The sequence below is a fragment of the Pygocentrus nattereri genome, chromosome 13 (assembly GCF_015220715.1).
Source record: "Pygocentrus nattereri isolate fPygNat1 chromosome 13, fPygNat1.pri, whole genome shotgun sequence".
Taxonomy (NCBI): domain Eukaryota; kingdom Metazoa; phylum Chordata; class Actinopteri; order Characiformes; family Serrasalmidae; genus Pygocentrus; species Pygocentrus nattereri.
This window is the reverse complement of record NC_051223.1, coordinates 34,333,813-34,356,161: the sequence shown is the minus strand read 5'-3', so window position 1 is coordinate 34,356,161 and position 22,349 is coordinate 34,333,813. Positions and strand designations below refer to the sequence as shown.

Here is a 22,349-nt window from a genome sequence, read left to right as displayed (position 1 = left end):
AAATGCCGTTAATGTAAAAAAATGTAATGTAGTTGATATGCATTCAGTAACAGTTAGATTGACTTAGTGTATATTTTATGTATTAAGCACAACATGTAAGATAACAAGAATGGAATCAAGATTTTAAAACACTTCTGAAAAAAATATATATATAAACTTAATTCTGTACCTTAAAAGGGCAATGAATACAAGAGCTCCATCTCATAAAACATAATATACATGTGATTTTTGTTCATTCGATCTGTATCAAAAGTATTTATATTAGCACTTGTAAGGTCAAAAAAGTTCACAAATTATGCATTTTATTCCTAATTTTACACTCATGCCACTATAAAATCTAGGTTATTGATTTAAATTAGGCATCTGTATTATTTTTCTGTTTTATACTCTACTATATTTTGTTATATTCTACATGTTGGTGTTCACTGGAGTTCACTGATGAATACAGTAAACTGAAAACAAACTAACCTACCAGGTTTGAATTTTATTGACTTTTAGATTTTCCACCCAGTTGTGAACATGATGATGCTTCTCTCAGTGTGCAAGTTTCACGCCTGGCTCTGATGTGCACGAAACCTGCGCGAAGTGTACAAAACTGAATTTGTGGGTGTTTAACAGAGCGTGGAGAATTGACAGGAAACAGACAAAAACACTTTCAGGTAATCAGCTGCGCAACTCTCGCCATCACATCAGACACTTTTATCAAGAAATGTCGAAGACTGTCAGCAGAAAGTCAGTACTGTGGAAACCACATTTCCTGTCAGAGAGAAGTATTGGAGGAAGTTCTCTCCTTTTTATATATATGACGCCAACTAGATAAGGAAGCCACAGAGTATTGTTGTGTACAGCTTCAGCGCAGCTCCAGCAGGATGCTTCTGACTCTTTTCTGGCTCTCCTTGGCCGTTTGCTGCACTCCTTCACTTTCGGCCAAAGCAGGTGAGCCACATGCAAATATGCATCTTTATGCACTGACCATTAGAGCAAACATGACTTCAACTCTTGAGCACTTTATGCATAGCTATGGGCTGACAATCTCATTTCCTCTCAAGAGTGCTATTTTAATGCTGCTGCAGAGACAAAGAGCAAAGAAAAAAATACACCATCGCTACATAAAGACAATATTTTTCATGTGGCATCTGAAAATTATGTTGTCTTTGTTAATGGTGTAATCTTCTTTGTGTTGAAAACAGTAGTTAGATAGTTCTAGTCCTACATTACCCCTGCACTGCATGATTTTGTGTTTGATCATGCACAGCTGCATTAGTGGACAGTGCTAAAGTGTACAGTACAAAGTGCCCCAGGAATGTTGCTCACTGGCAGACTTTGGCCAATGGGGAAGGGCAATATGGTAATGCATATAGAAAGTCATGCGGTGGCAGATGACAAAAACAATAGAACTGCAACAGGTTTAAAGGAGACTTGCTGTTGTCAGTGCTAAGGAAGTAAAGACCCTGAAGTCAAACAAGTTTTAGCTCTATGCAGCAATACAGCTCTATACACAGCACATTGTATTAAAGAAAAGGTGAGATTTTGGTGATAATTGGATTTGTTGTTTGCCGAAATGAACCTGTGACTGGGTTCTTATCTGATCCCTTCTGATATTTAACAGATGCAGGCTGTTATTATAAGCAGTTACTTAGTGGCACTTCGGTTTGAGAGGTCCTTGTTAGAAGAAACACTCAACTGACTCTCAGTAACATGTTAAACATTTATGAGGGTTAGGGTTAGGGTTGAGGTTAAGGTTAGGATTAGGATTAAAACAGATGAAAACCTCATATCTCCAAAATGGTTCTTCACTTCTAATATGAGTCAGTGGAACCAAATGTATTTCTAAGCCATTTTGGGACGTTTCTTTTGGCCCATTCATCATGAAAATTTGACATAATATAAAGGACAAAATACATTTTTAAATTATGTAAAAAACTGGAAAACGACAAGAATGGAGATACAAGGTTTTGTTCTGACAGCAGCAATATTAACATCAAATACATCTACTTAATGTAAGTACCGTATCAACAGAACATCTACAAGATATTTACTTCAGTGTATTCAGATGCTGCACTACGTCTACTTCACTGATATCTATTAAGGGTTTATTAATCATCTACAAAGGACCACTCCAGAAAAAGTTTACCAAATAAATAAACGTTCAGCAAAGCAGGCATGATGCACACGCCACACGTAATTCATTGTCTTTATATTGGCTGTTTAGTTATTTGTATCTTAAGAGAATTTTGTTGTATCATATCTTATTCTCTTATTCTCTAATTATTAGTTTCTTGTGTTTACTTTAGAATGTCTGTGTCATTGACTTAATCACAATCAAAATTAACAAGCCATTTTAGTGGATGTAGTGAGTCACTTATGTTCCCAAAAGTGCCGAAAAGGCCCCTGAAGGTGTCATATTTCTGAATGGTTTTTCAAAGTAGGTTTATCACAGCATTGTCTGTCCATAAAACATGAAATCGAGACTCTTCTGACTCATTTCTGCTCTTTTAATCAACTTGTCTTCTGTTCTTTTTGTTTTCGGTGCTGATGAGGGGTTCTGAGCAGTTTTCTCTGAACAGTCAGTGATTTCAAGGCAGATGATCTGAGGGTTTTCTGTGCCCATTTCCTTCACCACCCACAGCTGTTTTTGTTTAGTCAGATAAATGCGGAGTACGGTGCCTCCTTTCTTCAACCTGAAAGATATTTGAAAAATATTCAAATATTTCCTGAGTCTTCAGAATTCTGCTTGGTTACTGACTCTGAAGGTATGCAGCAAAGAATGAAAGCAAAGGTTAAACAACTATTATTTCTTGAAAGCAGCATCAGTGTCAGAGTCGGTCTCAGTCTGAAAAAATTCTTACTCATTAAAACCTAGTCTAAACACACATGCTGTAAAACTGAAACGATCAACCACACAAAAAGTCATTTTTAGCTTTATTTTTACATATACAGCAGCCAGTGGTGGACAAAGTACACAAATCATGTATTTGAGTAAAAGTAAAGTTACCCAAGGTAAAATATTACTCCAGTAAAAGTAGAAGTTCCTCCCTTTAGACCTCCATTTGAGTAAAAGTACTAAAGTATTTGCCTTTAAATGTACTTAAATATTGAAAGTAAAAGTACTAAACCATTAAGTATGAGTCTAATGTTCTATTACTGTTTTTGTAACAAGACTCTAGTCTTCATTCACTCATTTTGGGTGAAAATGCTCTATTGTCACTCTTGGTAAACAGTCACAATTGCATATGTGTACATATAGACGCTCCCAAAATTTTACGCTGCTGCATTGATGTTGAACCATATGCTTGCATGCTTACAACAAACTTATGCTTATGTCAAACAAGCTCGAAACAAAGTGCACGCTGTGTCCTGATTGGTGTTCTTGCTTTGTGCTTCGTTTGTGTTGACATGTTATGTCTTTATACACACAGAAACCAAAAGGAACGACAGATTTGACATAATGTAGTGGAGTGAAAGTAAAAATGCGCGAGAGCTGTGAAAAGTCGCCCAAAATGAAATACTTCAGTAAAGTACATGTACACTAAAAAACTACTTAAGTACAGCAACAAATTACAATGACTTAGTTACTGTCCACCACTGGCAGCTGCTGCACTTTACGTTGAGTAAACATGAGAAATGGGCCATGAAGTGCTCCAAACTGACTTGGAGTAAAATTTATTTGCATTAACAAGCACTAAAAGTTAGCAACGTTTTTTCCTTTAAAGTTCTTATTTTGAAGATTGTTTTTTATATACAAGGAATAATAAGTTATTAATAACCAGTAGTCAAAACATGCTTAGTTGTAGCAATCTAAGGTCTTGTTTCCTCTGCCCATTTTTCTCTGTTTGCTCGCTCTCTCTACTTCTCCCTCTCTTTCCTCCCTCGCTTCTCCCTCTCTCTAGAATTGCCTGCACTCCTCCAGACCCCAGCAGCCATCGTCCTGTCCAAGCTCAACTCCACGGCCGAGCTGCGCTGCTCCACCACACTCAAACCTCTTGGGCTGTATCTGAAACAGCGCTACTCTAAGCCACGAGAGCTGCTCTATCTAAGTATATCTGACAATACTAAGACCATCACTTCTGGTTTTGAACATCGCCTGTCAGTCACCGGCGAGTGCTGTGACTTCACCCTGAGACTGTCTGAGCTGCAAATTGAGGACACAGATGGCTATTACTGCCAATGGGCGTTTTCTGAGGGTGAAGGTATAAAATTCAGCTACAGGCAAGACAAAGAGACAGTCATCATCGTGAGAGGTACAGTTTCACAGCTTCACTATAAACACACAAAATCAAATGGAAATATGGAATGAATTATTAGTTAGAAGTACTTATTAATAATTAGCAGGACATAGAAAGCTGTGAATAAAAAATAGAAATCACAGCACTAACAATGTAGGGTATCTACTTTCCACTAGGGTATATTGGTTGTATACTACTTATTGTGGTGCACTGTAGGATTGTTTGGGTGCCCTGAATGCTCTGCACTAGGTTTTCAGACTTCAGTACAAAAAAACAGAACCCCTAAATAGCGCCCTATGTGGTGAAGAGGGCACAGTTTCAGACTAGAGTCTGAAGAGTCAGCCATAGTGAGGCACGACGCCGACTCTTGACTCTGCTCTCGATTCCCCGACTCCACTTAATTTTAACCAAGACAGCACCAGGGCTGGTGACAATGAGATCTGTCAGAGATGACCGAAACCTTCCTACACAAAGCTTACTCCATTTTTTTGAGTAGCTACACGTTCTAGGGATGTGACGAAAGTTTGTATGTTACCAGGGAGAATCAGATAGCTTGACAAATGATCACAGTTGATTAATGTTTCTACAGTGTAACTGGCTAAATTGCTAGTTCAGCTAATCCCAACAGCTTCATGTAGATTTATGGAAGTTGCTTCTTACTCCAAGCGTCTAAGTAAAGTCGTGGGCTGGAGGTTAGGGAGCTGGCCCTGTGACCGGAAGGTTGCCGGTTCGATCCCCAGGGCTGACAGTCCATGACTGAGGTGTCCTTGAGCAAGACACCTAACCCCCAACTGCTCCCCGGGCGCCGTGGATAGGGCTGCCCACCGCTCTGGGCAAGTGTGCTCACTGCCCCCTAGTGTGTGTGTTCACTAGTGTGTATGTGGTGTTTCACTTCACGGATGGGTTAAATGCAGAGGTGGAATTTCCCCGGTTGTGGGATCAAAAAAAAAAAAAAGTATCACTTAAAAGCTTAGCTACCTACGCTCTTGGAGAAGCTACCCATCAGATGGGTAATTAAATGAACTATCAAAACAGAAATGGCATCCAAATAAATGTTTCCGTCAACATTCAGGGAACAGACCATTCAAATAGGAAGCCAACTTCAGCCTCATACATCTGTGTATGTTTAATCAGAGTGTCCTGACCTATGAAAATGGGGAAGTGTTGAATAAACGGGCAAGGCATAATATCAATGTCAATAATTTCATTGTTGTACTTCAATGTGCAATGAATTGATTCATAACACAATGTCTCAGATCACTCACATATACGTGGGACACGTCAGAAATCTAACAAGTACTGCAAATCCAAGCAAAAGTACTTGCTCAAAAAAGCATCAAATAGGTCATACACTGGAAGTAATGTGAGTCACTCAGCAATAATTTTCACCGCAGCTCTTCCTGTATTAGTTTCTAAAGCAGCTTGTCCTGATTGTTCCTTTCTCATCATTTATCATAAGAAAAATATACAGAAGAAAGAAGGCGCTCTTATACTAGCAGCTGCTGCTTTGCCCTGTTAGCTTTTCTACTGTGGTTACAGTTAAGCTCTCAGAAGAGCGTATGTGAGAGGCTAGTGTGTGTGAATGAGTCGACTTCTTGTTCTGTACCTCAGATGGAGACCCAGAAGAGGAATGCAATAAACAGCGCATGGTTCATCACCTTCTCTTCATCATCAGCGTGCTCACAATTGTCACAATGTTCATTATTTGCACAGGTCTGATCATATGGAAGTTCTGGCAGGTAAGACTACATGAGATTTTATCATCTTCACAACCAAGACCAAGTTACAACTTCTAGGGTTAGGGCTAGGGTTGACCTCTCAAATGTAGGACACCAAAATGTAGGCCTATACCCTGATTTTGCACTGTGAAGGAAAACGGAGGAAACATGTCACCAAACGAAACAGCATGTTTTTCCCTTCTCCTGTAAAGTTACCATTTTGAAATGACATGTTTTGTTGATTTTCTTTAAGTTAATACATCCTCTACAGTGAATAGAGTGCTGCACAGTTTAATATACAGTTACTGTTTATTTGCTAAATTCAACACATTGGGGAAGAAATTCATACAATGTGGCCTGTACAAAGGTATGTTTCATATTTTTGCCAATTGGGTTGTCTGTAGAGGATGTGTTGACTTATTTTTACTCATAAAATCACTTAGAAATACATGCGTATGAGTAAATATCATTTGTAGACATAAATCTCAAAGAAGCAGAGGTGAAGTAAAGTTTGGTTTATTACATTTATTGTGATACAAGTCGACCTAACAGCCCTATAAGTTATGTTATCTCAATATGCATACAACAGAGTGGGTAGGATAATAAATTGATGCTATTTTGTTTAGATAAATTGGGATTTTATAGAACAAACAGCTAGTCAAGTTCTTTTAAGCATAATCATTATTTTATTTCTTATTTTAAATGTTGTTAGTCACAGTTTCTGAGCCCTCTCATCCTATGATCCACATTTTTGATCCAGCAGTCATCAGCTATGAGAATTTGTGGTCTTGAGCAAGACACGGCTTGTTGGAACTTCGCAGGAATACTTTTCTTTTGAGAGGTTTTTTGCTTTGATGACAGAGATTATAGATTATGCAATGTTTTTGTTTAGTCTGTGGAAGATTTTTGCTCTGTTTTTTTTATTAGAGCCATATAAAAAGTTTTTGAAAAAAACACATCTGCAACACTTTAAAAGTCATAACATCCAAATGTTATAAATAATCTTGTGATCTGCGTTTTTACTCTTGTGTGTTTCTACAGTCTTCTCAGCACTATTCCCCTCATAAGGTCCCTCACAGGTACCACCAGCCCCAGTGCTTGCATCACAGAAGACAACAGCCTCAGCATTGATGTTAGTTTGCCTTATGTGGGCTTTTGTCTGTGTGTGTGTGTGCGTGTGTGTTTATCTTGCACTAGCTTGTGTTTTCTAGGCTACCTCAAACCTTCACCCATTAAAAAGGTGACAAAACATCCTGCTTTTTTTCATCTGTGCCGTTGTTTTTTTTTCCATTCTGCTGACAATTACATCCTGTTCTTTTATCTTGGTGAGGCGACAGTATCCATTTCCACACTAAATAAGCTAGTAAACATTGAAGTTGACAACTCAAGATACAGAAAGAAAAATGACATAGACGAAAGAAAGATCTACAGTTTTAAATGTGATTTTTTTATTTTACACTGTATGGAATTTTTATGATGAACCAATAGAAATAGTCCAGAATCATACAGAGTGTAATATTTTTACATTAACTTACATTATTATTATTATGATTGTTATTGTTATTATTATTATTATTATATTCTTCACTCTTGTAAAATTACCATGTTGGAGATATAAGGTTCCATTCCAACAGTGATAATATAAATGTTAAGATTAATGTTAATATATAATTTCACCTGCAAAATGACCTGTTATGTGTCGTGATAAAATTTGAAAGTGAACTTAACGTAAAAAAGATTAGATTAGATAAGGAAGCTACCCTCATCAGGGAAAAACTAAATGGATAAGCTTAGTGGTTTAGGACCTTTGTTCTCATTGGAGTTTGTAGAATAAGAGGCTGTTTTTCTCTAAATTTGTTTTCTTTTTTATCTCAGACTTCATCTTAATGAATGTTACATTATTAAGTTACAATTTAGGGATGTTTACGGATCTTCAGAGTTTAAAAAATGACCAAAACATTCATTAATATCTCTTCTTTCTTGTATTTGTAATTCATTAACTTGCGATATGTTACCCATTAATAGGCATGACCGATCAATTGATCTGTCTTAAACTGAGAATATGTTTGATCAGAGTAATATCCACTGTCCACCATACTGAGCGGCACTTTCTCATCCTCTTCTGAAAGTATACTTTCTGTCTGGCAAACCATTTTCAGTGATGCTCTGTGTTGCTTTTGAGTTTTTCCCCATATTTTTCAAATGGCTAGATCTTTGGTAGATGTCACCTCTAACTATACTTGCATGTTCTCCTCTATTTTCTTATCGTTCCCTTTTGGGCATATGAACCAACAGCCAGCTGAACTGTTTTGCCCAAATTGGTGAAAGTCATGGATGCCTGTCTTTGACTAGCTTCAGTGGGCCTCAAGCCTTAAAGACAGTGAAATTAAACTTAGAACTGTATTTGTTGTAAACTTGCTCAAGCAATTAAAGATCATTCATGATATCATTCTTCATATACATTTGTACTCAACAACACTCAATCATTTTAGAGTTTTTAATTGAAAATGCTTTTGAAAAGCACTTTCAAGATGAGTAACAATGGTACTCAACCTATCACACAGTGGGCTCTTAGCACACTCTTGCCCAGTAGACCCTGCAACAAAGGCACACTTGGACACCTTTTATAAGCCTGGCACACCCAAAGATGCAACATATTGCATTAAAGAAGTGCAAAGTCAAAACTGACTGCATAGCTCTTTCATCAGCCTGGAAGAAATTAGAGCACAACATTCTTTAATCTACATGTTACTCAGAACAGCATGAAACTCATACTAATTTAGTTTGTTTGTAAATATCACTGTCATTACAAAGTGAATTGTCCATGTCTGTGGACACCTGCACAATCGTTCTATCCATGGGGGTGTTACCCAAATATAAAACATCAAATCTGAAGTCAAGGGGGATTTCCAAAATGTTTATATCTCTCCAGTATTTTTCAATAACAGGGCATTCCCAAAAGACATGGTAGTGATTAGCCTTTTGCGAAACACAATGCCTCCAACAAATAGACTTGCCTGTGTAGTGGCTCTTCTGCCTTGGGGTTAAAAAAACAGATGTTTCTCCAACAGAATTTCCTCCAAGTTGCAGAATAAGTGGATTTCCATTGTAGTGCGCAAATACTCTCCCAGTCCTCCTTGGCAATATGGTTGCCACACTCATTTTCCTATTTTTCTTTAATATATAATGTAGAGTCAGTGTCTAAATCTATAGATCCTTTATACAGCTTTGAGATAATCTTCCATATTGGTCTTTTAAGGCTTGAAAACTCTGGAAATTCCCCTTATCCAGCAGGAGATACAACATTTTATTGTGACTTTGAGATGTCACTACAAAATGTGTTTCTTTGAATTACAGGTGCCTTCATATATGGGTAGTTACCCATGCCCTGTTATACCCTCACACTGCAGCAGATCACAGTTCACTCGGTCCACAGTTCCGCTGTGCATCAGTCCACTTCAGATGAGCTTAAGCCCAGAGAAGTCGGCAGCGTTTATGGATGTTGTTGACGTGTCTTCTGCTGTGCATAGTACAGTCTTAACTTGCATTTGTGGACACAGTGATGAACAGTGTTTACTGACAAGGGTTTTTAAAGCTCATGAGGTGACCATCCATCACAGAAGCATGCTGTTTTATGCAGTGCCATTTGACAGGTTAAAGGTCATTGACGCTCAGCTGTGTTTTTTCAGCAGTGTCCTTTAAACACAGAGATTTTTCTAGATTCCCTTGATGATACTATGCACCACAAAGAATGAAATGCCACTTTTTTAATCACTTGCTGAGAAATGTTAAATTACTATATTATTCAATAAGCTTTGTGATAAACCTTGATTCATCCTGGCTCATAAAGGGCTAGGCCTTTCCTGGATGCAGCTGTTAAATGATTGCATCGCCTGTTTGAGATGTTTTTTTTTCAACATTTCAGATTTACAAATCAATGCCTACTCTTTTATTTGCATTTCACAAACTGTCTCAACTTTTTTTGGCATTGTTGTTGGTTTATATATTGATCTATATGTATGTGAATGTGTCTGCTGGATTTGTGTAAGTTGTATCACATTAAGTAATGTCATTAGATTGAACTATCAAACTAGTCCGTGACCAACCCTCACTGAAATTGTAAATTAAACTAATCAGAATCAGAACTTTGTTTGAAGTTTAATTGACAAAGTTTTGTAAGATGTAAATCTCTCAACAACAGAAAGAACAGGTCAGATCATGTAATTGATTAACTGCACTAGAGTTCTTCTCACATCTTCTTCACATGGTTTCAAACTGAGGACAGTCTGCAGGGGTACACATGTTGACTCAACACTGATTCTTTCATGATGTGCTGCCAACTGTTTATATGACGTACCAGATTTTTTTCTTGATTTTTTTTTTTTTACAATCGTATGTGTCAGTACTGAGTAATACTGATCTGTTGTTGCACTTTGTGTTGTCAGTTTATTCATTGGCTGTTAATTGCTGCATGTTGGTTAGTGTAGTGGTTAACACCTCTGCCTTCTACACTGTAGACTGGGGTTCAATACCCACCTGGTCAAACACCCTACACTATATCAATAAGAGTCCTTGGGCAAGACTCCTAACACTGCCTTGGCCTGCCTGTGTAAAATGATCAAATTGTAAGTTGCTCTGGATAAGAGCGTCAGCCAAATGCCGTAAATGTTGAGTATATTTACTTCATGTTGGATTTAGTTTATGGAGTACCATGACTTTGAATACAGATTTACATTTACAGCATTTAGCAGACGCTCTTATCCAGAGAGACTTACAAGAAGTGCTTTGTCTATCTAGAGAGTATCTTTGCTAGGTACTGGTAGGTTAGAGAGAAAGTCTTGAGCTCAGATACTGCTAGAAACAAAAGTCCACGTTGATACCCAGAGAAAAGGGAACAGAGTTAAACACAGTGTAGTGAAATACAACACAGTGGAATACAGATGGTTAAATACAGAGCTTCGAATCATTAAACTTGACATATTATTCTTTGGTTTCTGCTGTAGTTATACTATCCATTATTTTATCCCTTTCTCATTGTGGACACAATCATGCTATATATATGTATTGTGTTTTACACCCATTTATCTTCTGTATGTCTTCTTGTTGTCACATCACCTATAACCACTTATACTTGATGAATGTAGCTGAATAAATTCTTTAATAAATATGACTTTGTGACTATGTTGTCCGTTACAAGCCACCCCATTGTGAAGGTTGTAACAACGGGAGGCAAAACCTTAATTCTGTGGTCTGTGAGCCGTTTTTGAGGTTTTGAGGTTTTTGAGGTTTGCTTTGGATCATTGTCCCGCTAGAAGGTCCAGTTTCCCGCACATTCTTCGCTGCTGTCCACAGGACCATAATTCATAGTACATAATTCATAGTGAAACCCCCCCCCCTACATTTTCTCATGTAGCCCCACAAGATCTCAGCGGGTTTTAAACGGTTCACTAAATGAAGTGCGTGACATCTTGAAAATATCCAGCATTTGTTGTGGTTCAAAATTCTTAGCAATTCTCTTTAACTGCTCTGTATATACAGTGGCTCCCAAAAGTACTTGGACATTTCTGCCACGTTTTAAAAACCAGCCCCAGGCTTCGCTCTTTCCGCCCATGTGCTTTACAGTAGCCTCACTGCATTCTGACTGCAGTTCTTCTCCACACAAAGAGTCGACCATCTGTCTGATTCTGTGCTAAAGTGGTCTTTTAAAACAAACATCCCAACAAAGATCCTGACTCAATCTTAACAGTGATGAAACTGCACAGGCCTGTCATCGTGTGCAGTTGTGTGCAGAAGTGTGTGCGCTGCGCCTGACACTGACATTTGTAACGTCAGTGTCAGAAATGCAACAGCAGCTGATAAGACGTTGACAATATCTTATCTTAAAGGCCTTGTGTGAAGCAGAGACCTTCAGTCAAGGTGAGAGAGGAGCCATAAAGCTAGGAACCTTTAGTCAGCGTCGCCGTGCCTTACGGGCTGCTTTAAAAGGCGGACGCTGCTCTGTAGTGCAGCGGCTTGTGGAAAGTCTAATGTTTATGTTCGGGATTTGCTCACAAACTTCACAGATTTAACCGGTTAATGTTTAAATGTAACCGTTTGCAGCCTCGGTACGGCCTCTGTGGGTGTTTTTAGAGAGGCGGCAGGAGGAAAGCAGCTTGCTGAGTGCACTCGTGAACAGTTTTAGTGAGTGAGGTTCACATTAGCGGTGGAGGAGCCGAGTCTGAATCCGAGCGCCGCGCCACTGAACCGGGGCTTTTGCCCTGTGCTCGCCCGCTGGATGTGGTCTGGGTGTATGTGAGACAGACTGAGCAAACAAACTGCCAGTCTTTTCGTGACTGTCATGCAGAGTTTGTATCCCTGGCCAATTACCAGCTCTCAAATCTGCAGCCCTGCGGTGTTTACAGTAGTTAATCTTCTGCAGGCGAAAGCTTAAGCAGCTTGTCTATCAACAGCTAGTCGTTATTCAGGGCTGCGACTCGGTCTCGCTTTCTTTCCAAGCATTTCGAGTCTCCATGGATTGAGAAAAATGAAGGGGTCCTTTACTGCTTTGCGTTGCATGCTGCAGACATCCAGGCATCATGGTGTTTTCTCATCACTGGGTAAGTTCAAATCTATGGTCTAGGTGATAGCTGGTCGTAAATATCGTAGTTTGATATTCGTTTGGCTTGTGTATTTAACTGAAGTTCATTCAAGGCCTTTAGCCTGTAGTTTTGTGGATTGTAAGAGTCTAAAGTGCAGATGCTTATCCTGGGGGAGGGGGAGGGGGAGGAGGGGGGTTTCATGGCCTTAAAAGACTATTGTACATTTTCTATGAAACTCCAGTACATCTAGATGATCATTTTAGGTTTTTTGTTCTTCTACTAATCAGCTTTGAGGCTTGTGTTTATTTCAGTCATTGAAATTCAGACCTCGGTTTGCAAGTGTTCGAAGTGCAGATTTTTCAAGCTTGCAAGGCCTCAAGAAAAGTTCAAATGTTCAAAATGTTCAATGTTCAAACTTTTTTCTTTTGTACGTAAAATTGCAGCTCAGTGGGCTTCAAAATATTCATATAGAGCAAGCATAACAAGACAGATTATAAAAATGCAAGAAGTAAATGACCATTTAAAGAAAAGTCTTGCTTTGCGTTTAAAAAGCAGAAGGTGCCTGACAGATTTGAGAGAATTCAAGAGTAATCGCAAAACGTTGCTTGTCTGCTTAGACTTTGTGCTAGGAATTTCCAGCAAGCCAGCATTTAGGGCCACTGTGCTTAAAATGAAATAATTTAACATTAATAAATTAGTTGTAAACGTCTCTTGACTCCGTAGTCCCTGGAGTGAGATTTGAAAGTCAGCCCTTTTCTGATGGCCTATCTAGAGAGTGGGAGTAAACATTTGAAAGACAGCAAACATTTTGTGGCAGAAAAATGAGATCAGACTTTGGTTTATTAGTAGCTCTCTTACTGAAACTGCTGGATTAATGCAGATGGAAGCCAGATAGATAGCTGGATATTTTACTGATAGCTGAATATCTGATTGCAGTCATGCAGCTTTGCTGTTTGCAAGTCATCATAATGGAAAGCGCTTTGGTGACTGTCATGTCGTATTAAATGAGGGAGGAGGATGAGTTCGGAGGTCAAGGTGGCAATCTGGCCTAATTTCTCTGTCTAATGGCGACTTGTCTTTAGTGTCTGTTTTGTGTTGCGTAAGGATGAGATCATAATTTTTAATTACATTCTGCTTGCAGATCCCAGTAATTTGGCTTTTAAATCTTATAGATCTAAAAATTCTTGTAGTGCTCCCAAAAGCATTCCTGCCTGGGCCGTGAATCTACTGGGAGATTCTCCTCGAAAGAGGCCCCCGAATATTCTGTGATGACTCTCTCTAGGACGAAGCCACAAAACAATGTGCAATGTGCTCCTCAGTATATGGAGCTTGGAGCAAGCCGGCATGCCCCTGCTTCCGAGCAATGATGCGGAAAGCTGTCGCAATGTTTAACCTGCACTTGCAACTTCTAGGTGCATACCCCCATACCCTTCACGTGTCGCATTACAGCATCACATGTAATGCGATTATTACATGCGTCAAGGTATGTAGCATATTTTTGGGTTTGGATTGCTTCATCTTAACAAGACTTGCAGCATAATATTTGGGGCCTCTTTCGAGTGAATCTCCCTGTATTTTCAGTGTGCAGGCCAGTGCTGTTATAAGGTTGTTCAGCTGCTTTAGATTTCACTTCTTCATGTTTTCCACACATGGGTATGCTACACTTAATTATATTTGATATAATTAAGCTGTTTTGTTCTGTGAGTGAAGCACTGTGTAATGGATGTGTTCATAAGAACAGGATATATCTGTGTGCTAGCAATTTGTAGTGGTTGTTTGTCACATTCAAATAATACAGCTTGGGTATTGTAGTCTTACTACACAGATGGATGGAAACACAACAATCCAAAACTCTGTTCCTCTGTTGAACTCACATTTTTTAAATCCTCCATCAATTTTCAGTGGCATTTAAGTCAGGAGAAGTATTTAGGCTGTATGTTTGGGGTCACTGTGTACTTGGCCAGTAGGAGAAAGTTCCCCTCTGTTATGTATTGGTAGATTAGTCAATTCATTCATTCATTTCCTTGGATAATGTGTAGTGCCCCAGTGCTGTTTACAGAAAAGCACTCCCATCATCATGCTCCCCCTTCCATACATCACTGTTCTTGGGATCGTAAGCACAGCCCTTCTTTCCCCAAATATGACAAGCTTCTTTATTTTTCATGGGGTCTAATTTTGTTTAGCCTGACCAGAATACATTGTCCTAAAGGAGGTTCTGATGTGTATCCCACAGGTAGAGACGTGTCTCTGTGCCCTGTGCTTCATTTGTTAGCAAGCCATTTTTAGTGCTTAGTTTTTTTGTGTGGGTTGAATGGGGCGACTGCATTGCAAGTCTTTGCTTGTTGTTCTCTGTGCAGCTGGACTTGCTCCTTACAGGTCGTCATGCAGCTGTTTCTAACAGTCTGCTGGCTTCTCCCTTACAGTCTTGCTACGTGTGGTTTATTTTGTATAGTGACTGAATACTTTTTTCATTGTCAGTTTCATTTGATCTCCTTTTTTGCTTATGAACACATGCTTTGTTCATATTTCTAAATACAAAGTGAAAAGGTATTGTAAATTTGAAGTAATTATGTGTACTGTAATATATAAAATAATAAAGTGTCTGAATTCTTATTTCACCTCACTGTAATAGCTGTTAACAGTCATTTAAGATAATGAAGTCGGTAGGGTGTTGCTGTAGTGTAGGTGATAAAAGACAAAAGCATAAAACCTCTTATTACTATGCAGTGTGATGAAGCGTGTTCCCAGAGTAAACATTACTCATGTGTGGTGGTGATGATGAAATACCTACTCTGAGCTAATAATAATACCAGTTTTGGGCTTGGCCTGCAGATCCAGATTTGCAGGTTCCCTAAATGTTTTCCACTTAAAATGTTGTTAAAATGTTTGTAGAACAGCTTTAAAAGTGGTTCCACATCCTGATCCTGGAGTACCCCTTTTTTTTGCGTATTATGGTCTTTTCCATGCTCTAACACACTGGAACCAAGACATCAGGTAAAGAACAAGGCCTTCCTTAACTGATGTGGGTATATAAGAGCAGGAAAACACAGAAATGTGCAGGACAGTGGTCCTCCAGGATCAGGATGTGGAACTTGGATTAAAAAAACAAAACAAAGACCAATCCAGATTGGAGATAATTGCAGATTACTTTAGCTAGTTTGGAGAGAGAGAGAGATGCTGCCTAAACGATTAGAAGGAATAGGACCGAACTTTGTTTGTTTCCTCTTTAGCTCGGAGGCTGTCTTCAGCCAGCGGACCAGGACCAAAGGTGTGCATAGTGGGAGGTGGTCCAGCAGGGTTTTACACAGCACAACATCTCCTGAAGGTTAGTTCCCATTCTGTGTCACATTTTCTCAAAGCAATGAGTTATGAAGAAAATTAGCATCATGTGGTTGGAAGCCAAGGATGCTTTAGAATAATTTTTGCTGTGAACCTCCTGTTGGAGCTTTGAGTGGGAGGACAAGGCCAGGTAAGTTTAGTAAAAGCATTATTCTTGTCAACATGGACCAAGTTATGAATGAAAGGTTTCTTCCAGCATTGATTTTTATAGTGATGATTGAACGTGTGCCAAAATCAGCAGGTGGTGACCAGCATGCTGATGAAAGATCTTGATGATCGCTGTCTTTCTCTTTCTCTTTCTCTGTGCGTGACTGACAGGCTCTCTTTCTCCCGCTTTCTCTCTAAGTGATAGTGAGAATCAGAATCAGATGGTGTTCTCTGTGCGTGACTGACAGGCTCTCTCTCTCCCGCTTTCTCTTTTGATAGTGAGAATCAGAATCAGATGGTGTTCTAGGACTCAGCCACACTAATGAAACACTAGTATTTATTAGTGTCTAAGTATAACAGCATAATAATTTATGATACAACATATAAAACAATTTTCCAAAAAATGTTATGTTGTTATAATCCACAAAAAGATGAGTGCAGAAGTAGCTAGGCACGCTCACAATAGCGTCTGGCAGAGAAGAGTTAAGAAACGAAAGATAAACATTTAAAAATGTAAACAATGCTACTGAGCAAGTTCACCGAAATTAGTCCACTTGCAAGAAGGTCAAGAAAAACGGTTTCAGTTTTTTACCTGTAGTTTACATGTGTTAACTATAAATACTACAACGTAAACCACTAAGACAGCTGAAACAGAGATTTAATGATGCTTCAGAAAATGAGAAGCAGAAGAAAATCCTGCTGATACTGATGAATATTCAACGCCTTTTTACTCATTTCATTGAGCTTCCTAATAAAAGCATATAGAATAACAATGACCAAAGATGGTTTAATCTGCATGCCTGTTTATAAAGAGAGGTGATGCAGGACATTACAGTTGGATACTATTTTTTTTGTAGGTTAGAGACCAGTGACCGCTAGACAGATTAAATTGAATTCAACTTTGTCATTATACATATACGGGGAGTTAAGTATAATGAAATGCATTTAAACTACTTCTCTGATGCATAAACATTTAAGACGAGCTAGCAGATGGTAGCATATGCAGGAAACTAAGTTTCTTTTGAGATGCCCTTTAATGATTCTCACTGGATTGACCCCTGATACTCTATGTTTATAGTGGTAGTTTCTCACAGGAGGAGAGGTGTTTAGTCTTTAGTTCTCTTCTCTCATGCTCTTAGGAGGCAGCAATGCATCTAAAAAAAAAAAAATGTTGGGATCGGGCCAACGGAAAGCTGGAAAAGTAAGTGGTGCTAATGAAAAACAGCTGGGGGAGCAATTTGCAACTAACTCATGTGACGACATAAAAAGAGCACGTTAGAGAGGCAGAGTCTCTCAGAAGCAAAGATGGGCAGAGGTTCACTAATCTTTAAAATCGGTGTGTAAAAATTGTGGAACAATTTCAGAAAAATTGTTCAAAAATTGTGAAGACTTTGGATTTCCCACCATCTACAGTGCATAATATCAAAAGATTCAGAGAATTTGGAGAAATCCCTGTACACAAGGGACAGATGCTTGTGATCTTCAGACCCTCAGGCTGCACTGCGCTGAAAACGGGCATGATACTGTACTGGAAGTCACTGCGTGGGCTCAAACACTTCCAGAAATCATTGTCTATGAACACAGTTCGCCATGCAATCAACAAATGCAAGTTAAAGCTGCATCATGCAAAGAAGACATGTCAACATGATCCAGAAACGCTGCCGTCTTCTCTGGGCCAAAGCTCATTTAAAATGTTCTGAGGCAAAATGGAAAACAGTTCTGTGGTCAGATGAATCAAATTTTGATATTCATTTTGGAAACCCTGGCCGCCGTACCCTGTGGAGAGGAACCATCCTCCTCACAGTTCAAAAGCCTGCATTACTGATGGTTTTGTTTGCATTAGTGCCTATGGCGTGGGCAGATCTGGAACATCTGGAAAGGCACTATCAATGCTGAACAGTATATAGAGGTTTTAGAACAACATATGCTCCCGTCCAGACAGCGTCTCTTTCAGCCTGCCTGCAGTCCAGACCTTTCACCAGTAGAAAACTTTGGCGCATCACAAAAAATCCGGCAAAGAAGACCCAGGACTGTTAAGCAGCTAGAATGCTACATCAGACAAGAATGGGACAACATTCCTTTCCCAAAACTCCAACTGTTGTCCTCCCCATTTCCTGGACATGTACACACTGTTAAAAGAAGAGGTGATGCTACACAATGGTAGACATGGCCCTGTCCCAGCTTTTTTTAGATTTGTTGATGTGTTGCTGCCTTCAAGTTCTAAACGAGTTGAGATTTCTCATGAAATGGTAAAATGTCGCACTTTATGTTCTGTGTTCTATTGTGAATAAGATATGGGCCTGTGAGATTTGCAAATCATTGCACTCTGTTTTTATTTAAATTTATTAACATTTTACACAGCATCCCAACTTTTTTTGGAGTTTGGGTTGTAAATTATAGTACTATGCTATGCAAACAATAATGACAGCCTAACTTTTGTAATCTGAGAGTCTGTGTCTAAATTATATTCAAAAAGCTATTTAATTGAGCACCAAGTGTTTTTTGCTCAAGAAAATACTAATAATAAAATAAACATGAATAACAGTAAATAGAGATTTTATGCCTGACATCATGTTCGTTTATCCATTTCTAGATCTCTGCTTTTTGCAGCCCAGCATTATTTGTAGTTTTCATCCAATACCTGTGTAATAAGAATGCTGGAGGTATACATTGACCAGAGGGATCGAGAAGAACCAACCCTCCTTACATCTCACAACATCTTGACTACTTCTTTGAAAAGCAAGAAATTCCTCTGGTGTTTGTTTATCTGCATTTATTCCAGTATTATAGTGTTTTTACTGTCAACATGCAGATTGCCCAGATAAATAGCTTTAACCTGTTTGTTTAGGTATCTAATTAATTTACACAGTACTGCACATAGTCATATTACACGTGAAGTTCCAGTTTGTTGTTTACCTCAACGGGAGTTACAATAATTGCAGCCCTAGTTATTATGCTGTGAACATAACATGTTTAGAGGTAGCAGTGACTTCTCAAAAGCATCTCTCCTTCTCTGTTACCAAGCGTCCAGGTGCTGTGTACTGATGCAACATGCTCTTCAGATATTCAAACTTTTCCTTCCTCATTGCTTCTTTTTTCATCCCTTGCTTGTTACTTCATGGACCTCAATTAAGACTTCAATGCTTTCTTCCTCCTACAATTTCTAACGTAGAGTCAAAGACTTTGATGGTAGGTCTGTCATGGTTCCCGCTTATGTGTTTTTATCCACTTTTTTAAGCCTTCCTTTTTTTTAATCCCACTATTATCTCAATTAAACCCATGGATATGATGCTCTTTGTAATTTTAAGCCTGGGCTTAGAGTGCTTACCTGCACTCTAGTCGCTTCTTCTTTTGACATCTTTATAATTCACTCTCCCTGCCTCCCCCTGCCACCCCCTGCCTCTTGCATGGGTTAATGCTTATGCACTGTGGTCAACAAATAATCTACCTTCTCTCAGTCCAACAGAGCACAACACATGAGTGAAAAAGAAAACCATTGCAGAATAGGCCTAGTAATCAGCAGCAATACAGGTTGTCATGCACAATTTGTGTGGCAGGACATACATGGCAAGCTAACAAAATAGACTTGCTTCGTTCAGATGTTTACAAAAACATTCTTTGAAGTATGTTACAGACATGAAAGGTTACACTGATAAACATAGGAGTAAATTAAACTGCTGCAGTAGTGGTGCAATTACTGTAATTTTTTTTCCTGTTTTCCTTCAAGGATTATTTGCACCATTCGAGCTTATAGTTAAGTCTTGAGGGAGGGTCCAGTATTTTACTTTTATACTGAAATGCCGCCATTGCTACACGTCCCTGAGACAGGTTGACCTGTAAAACAAGGCTGCATTTTATACTGTGATCACTCATACTCCGTTATGTGCTAATCTGATCTAAATCAAATAATGTTTCCCAGCTTAATATTCATGGCTGTGGAATTTGAGTGGATATGAAGCCATGTATGTAGGTAATTTCTGGATCTCTTTTGAGGACAATATCAAACGATCTTGAGAATTTCTGACGGTGTCCAAAGGAGGAATCAAACGTAAAAAAAAATAAAAATAAAAATTGTGCACCATGTCTCAGCAGAGAATAATTGCTATGTTGTTATGCGGTGTGTGAAAGTATATGTGCTATGTCTCAGGCCCGGGACGACATGGTTGTGGATGTCTATGAGCGACTACCTGTTCCGTTTGGCCTGGTTCGATTTGGAGTGGCCCCAGATCACCCAGAAGTCAAGGTCAGTTTTCATTGCTTTTGGGACAACAGCTGACGCCAGTAAGCAAGATCAGGAAAAAAAAAAAATTTCGATGTTCAGTTTTGACCATTTCTCTCTGCCCACTCAAACTACATCCAGCTGTTCATTAAGGTTGCACAGACTTGTCAATGTGGTTTAGTGCATAGTATGACTTCCTGCGAACAACACAGATAAAACTTGATGTAGCTGAAAGCTGTGGTCAGCTATTTTAATAACCACACGCTGACACAGTGTAACCACACACAATGCCAATATAAGCATACAATTAGTCTGGGTAATTTTTTTTATTCTGGGTTTTGTGAAGTTTTAGATAATCTGTCTCTTATCAGTCTTCATTGCATATCCCATCCAATGCTTTGTTTTCTTAGCTTTAAAGCTGTAATCACAAAACTTTCCAGAAATCTTCAGCCGTTGCTGTTCCCTGTGCTTTTCAGAAAGATATCTAACTCACGTTTTCAACATATTGCCTCACTCACATTCACCCGTCTACCTGCCCACTATCTATTTACCCCAAGCTTCAATGGGGAGTTTTTAACCTGCTCCTCTTTTGACCTCTTTCAAGACAAACCAACCAAACTTGCAGGTTCTGAATATGGACACAAAGTACTTTATCTCTGCTGTGTCCCTTCATTTTTTTATCTCTCAATTCATGTTCCTTTGAGTTAATTTCAACTTCGTATTTAATATTTCAGTTTAAAAACAATATTTAACATATATTGTTTTTTTCCCCCTTCCATCTTTTTTTTTTTCTTCCTAGAACGTCATCAACACGTTTACTCAGACGGCCCAGCACGAGCGCTGCTATTTCTACGGCAACGTGAACGTGGGTACGGATGTCAGTGTGGAGGAGCTAAGGAAAGCTTACCACGCTGTTGTACTTGTGAGGACCGGTTTCACTCATTGAGTTGAATCAAATTGGACTGAATATACATCATACACCTTGTTGAGGAGATTTGTCTTGGACTCACAAGAGCAAGAAACACATTTTAAAATTTAGCTGTCCTGCTGCACAATCATAGACATGCATACCCTCACCGTTCTGAAGTCTTTTGTGTCATGTAATAAAGCTGTCAGTTGATCTAAAGAAAAGAACTATAGAAATACTAAAACCACTAAATCACAGTCTGAAATTTGAGTTTTGCAGATCAATGTGTGCATCCACACCTGATTTTATGTCTAGTAGTAGTAGTAGTAGTGCTACAGCTATTGTTAGTACTATTATGCAATTTTGTTGCAGTGATAATTCCATTAAACGAATGTACATAATACCATTATGTAATTATATAATCATAGTTTCAGTTTATTTGATGCCCTGAATTGACATTGTTTTTCTGTTATTTTTGTCAGCTTATTAAAATGAAATGTAGTCATTAGCACATACAGTCTACATTGTTAAGCTTAAATTTTATTTGAAAGATGTTTTGTGTTATATTTTGATTAATAACACAATTGTAAATAAAAAAAATGCAAAGACTAGAAATATTTTGTTAGATAAATGATACATTCTTTCAAACCTAGATGTCAAAACTTACTGCTGTTCCCGTGTATTTCTACTGGCTGTAAATAGCTTTCATCCTGTTATCATCCTGTTTATGCTGAAGTCAAGCATATACATATGTTTAGCTTTGTAATAAATGGACATCATTGAATTGGGGAATAATGCTCCACTTAACAAAGATGAAATTTCTTGTTTGTTTGTCCAGAGTTATGGGGCAGAAGCAAATCGCTCTATGAGAGTTTCAGGGGAAGGCTTGGCTGGTGTGTTCTCAGCCAGAGACTTTGTTGGATGGTACAACGGACTTCCCAGCAACAAAGAGGTAATTCAGAGCTTTCTGAAGAGTCACCCTTTCATACCGCTTTTGAGGCACAGTCTTGAAATGTAACATCATATAAAGTATGCAGCTATGCAGTGCTGGAGTCACTGACAGCTAAGAGTAGAGGTTGATATGAAGAGTTTCCTGTCCAACTCCATCAGGGCCCTCAGACACAGCCTACATTTTTGCTCCAACTCCCTTAAAGCACAAATAAGGACTATCTGCAGACACATGAGGTCCAAGTGGGGAAGCATTGCCTCAGAGCT

General features: G+C 38.8%; 2 protein-coding genes across 3 annotated transcripts in view; both read left to right on the top strand.

The window, feature by feature from the left end:
• The first annotated feature begins 796 nt into the window (after positions 1-796).
• Positions 797-11,114, top strand: LOC108429374. The gene is made up of 5 exons (XM_017701080.2): positions 797-936; positions 3,891-4,241; positions 5,838-5,965; positions 6,986-7,076; positions 9,302-11,114. The coding sequence occupies exons 1-4, from the start codon at positions 870-872 to the stop codon at positions 7,073-7,075; spliced, it is 636 nt and encodes a 211-aa protein (XP_017556569.1). The 5' UTR covers positions 797-869; the 3' UTR covers position 7,076; positions 9,302-11,114.
• An 802-nt stretch (positions 11,115-11,916) lies between these two features.
• Positions 11,917-22,349, top strand: part of fdxr (ferredoxin reductase) — a 28,872-nt gene continuing 18,439 nt past the window's right edge. The window contains exons 1-5 of one of the 2 annotated variants that reach the window (XM_037544474.1): positions 11,917-12,540; positions 15,753-15,847; positions 20,156-20,251; positions 21,027-21,092; positions 21,973-22,086. In XM_037544474.1, the coding sequence (XP_037400371.1) occupies positions 12,468-12,540; positions 15,753-15,847; positions 20,156-20,251; positions 21,027-21,092; positions 21,973-22,086 (444 nt within the window). In that variant the 5' untranslated portion in view covers positions 11,917-12,467. Of the gene's footprint in view, positions 12,541-15,752; positions 15,848-20,155; positions 20,252-21,026; positions 21,150-21,972; positions 22,087-22,349 lie in introns of both variants that reach the window. The other variant, XM_017701089.2, reaches the window with a different exon arrangement.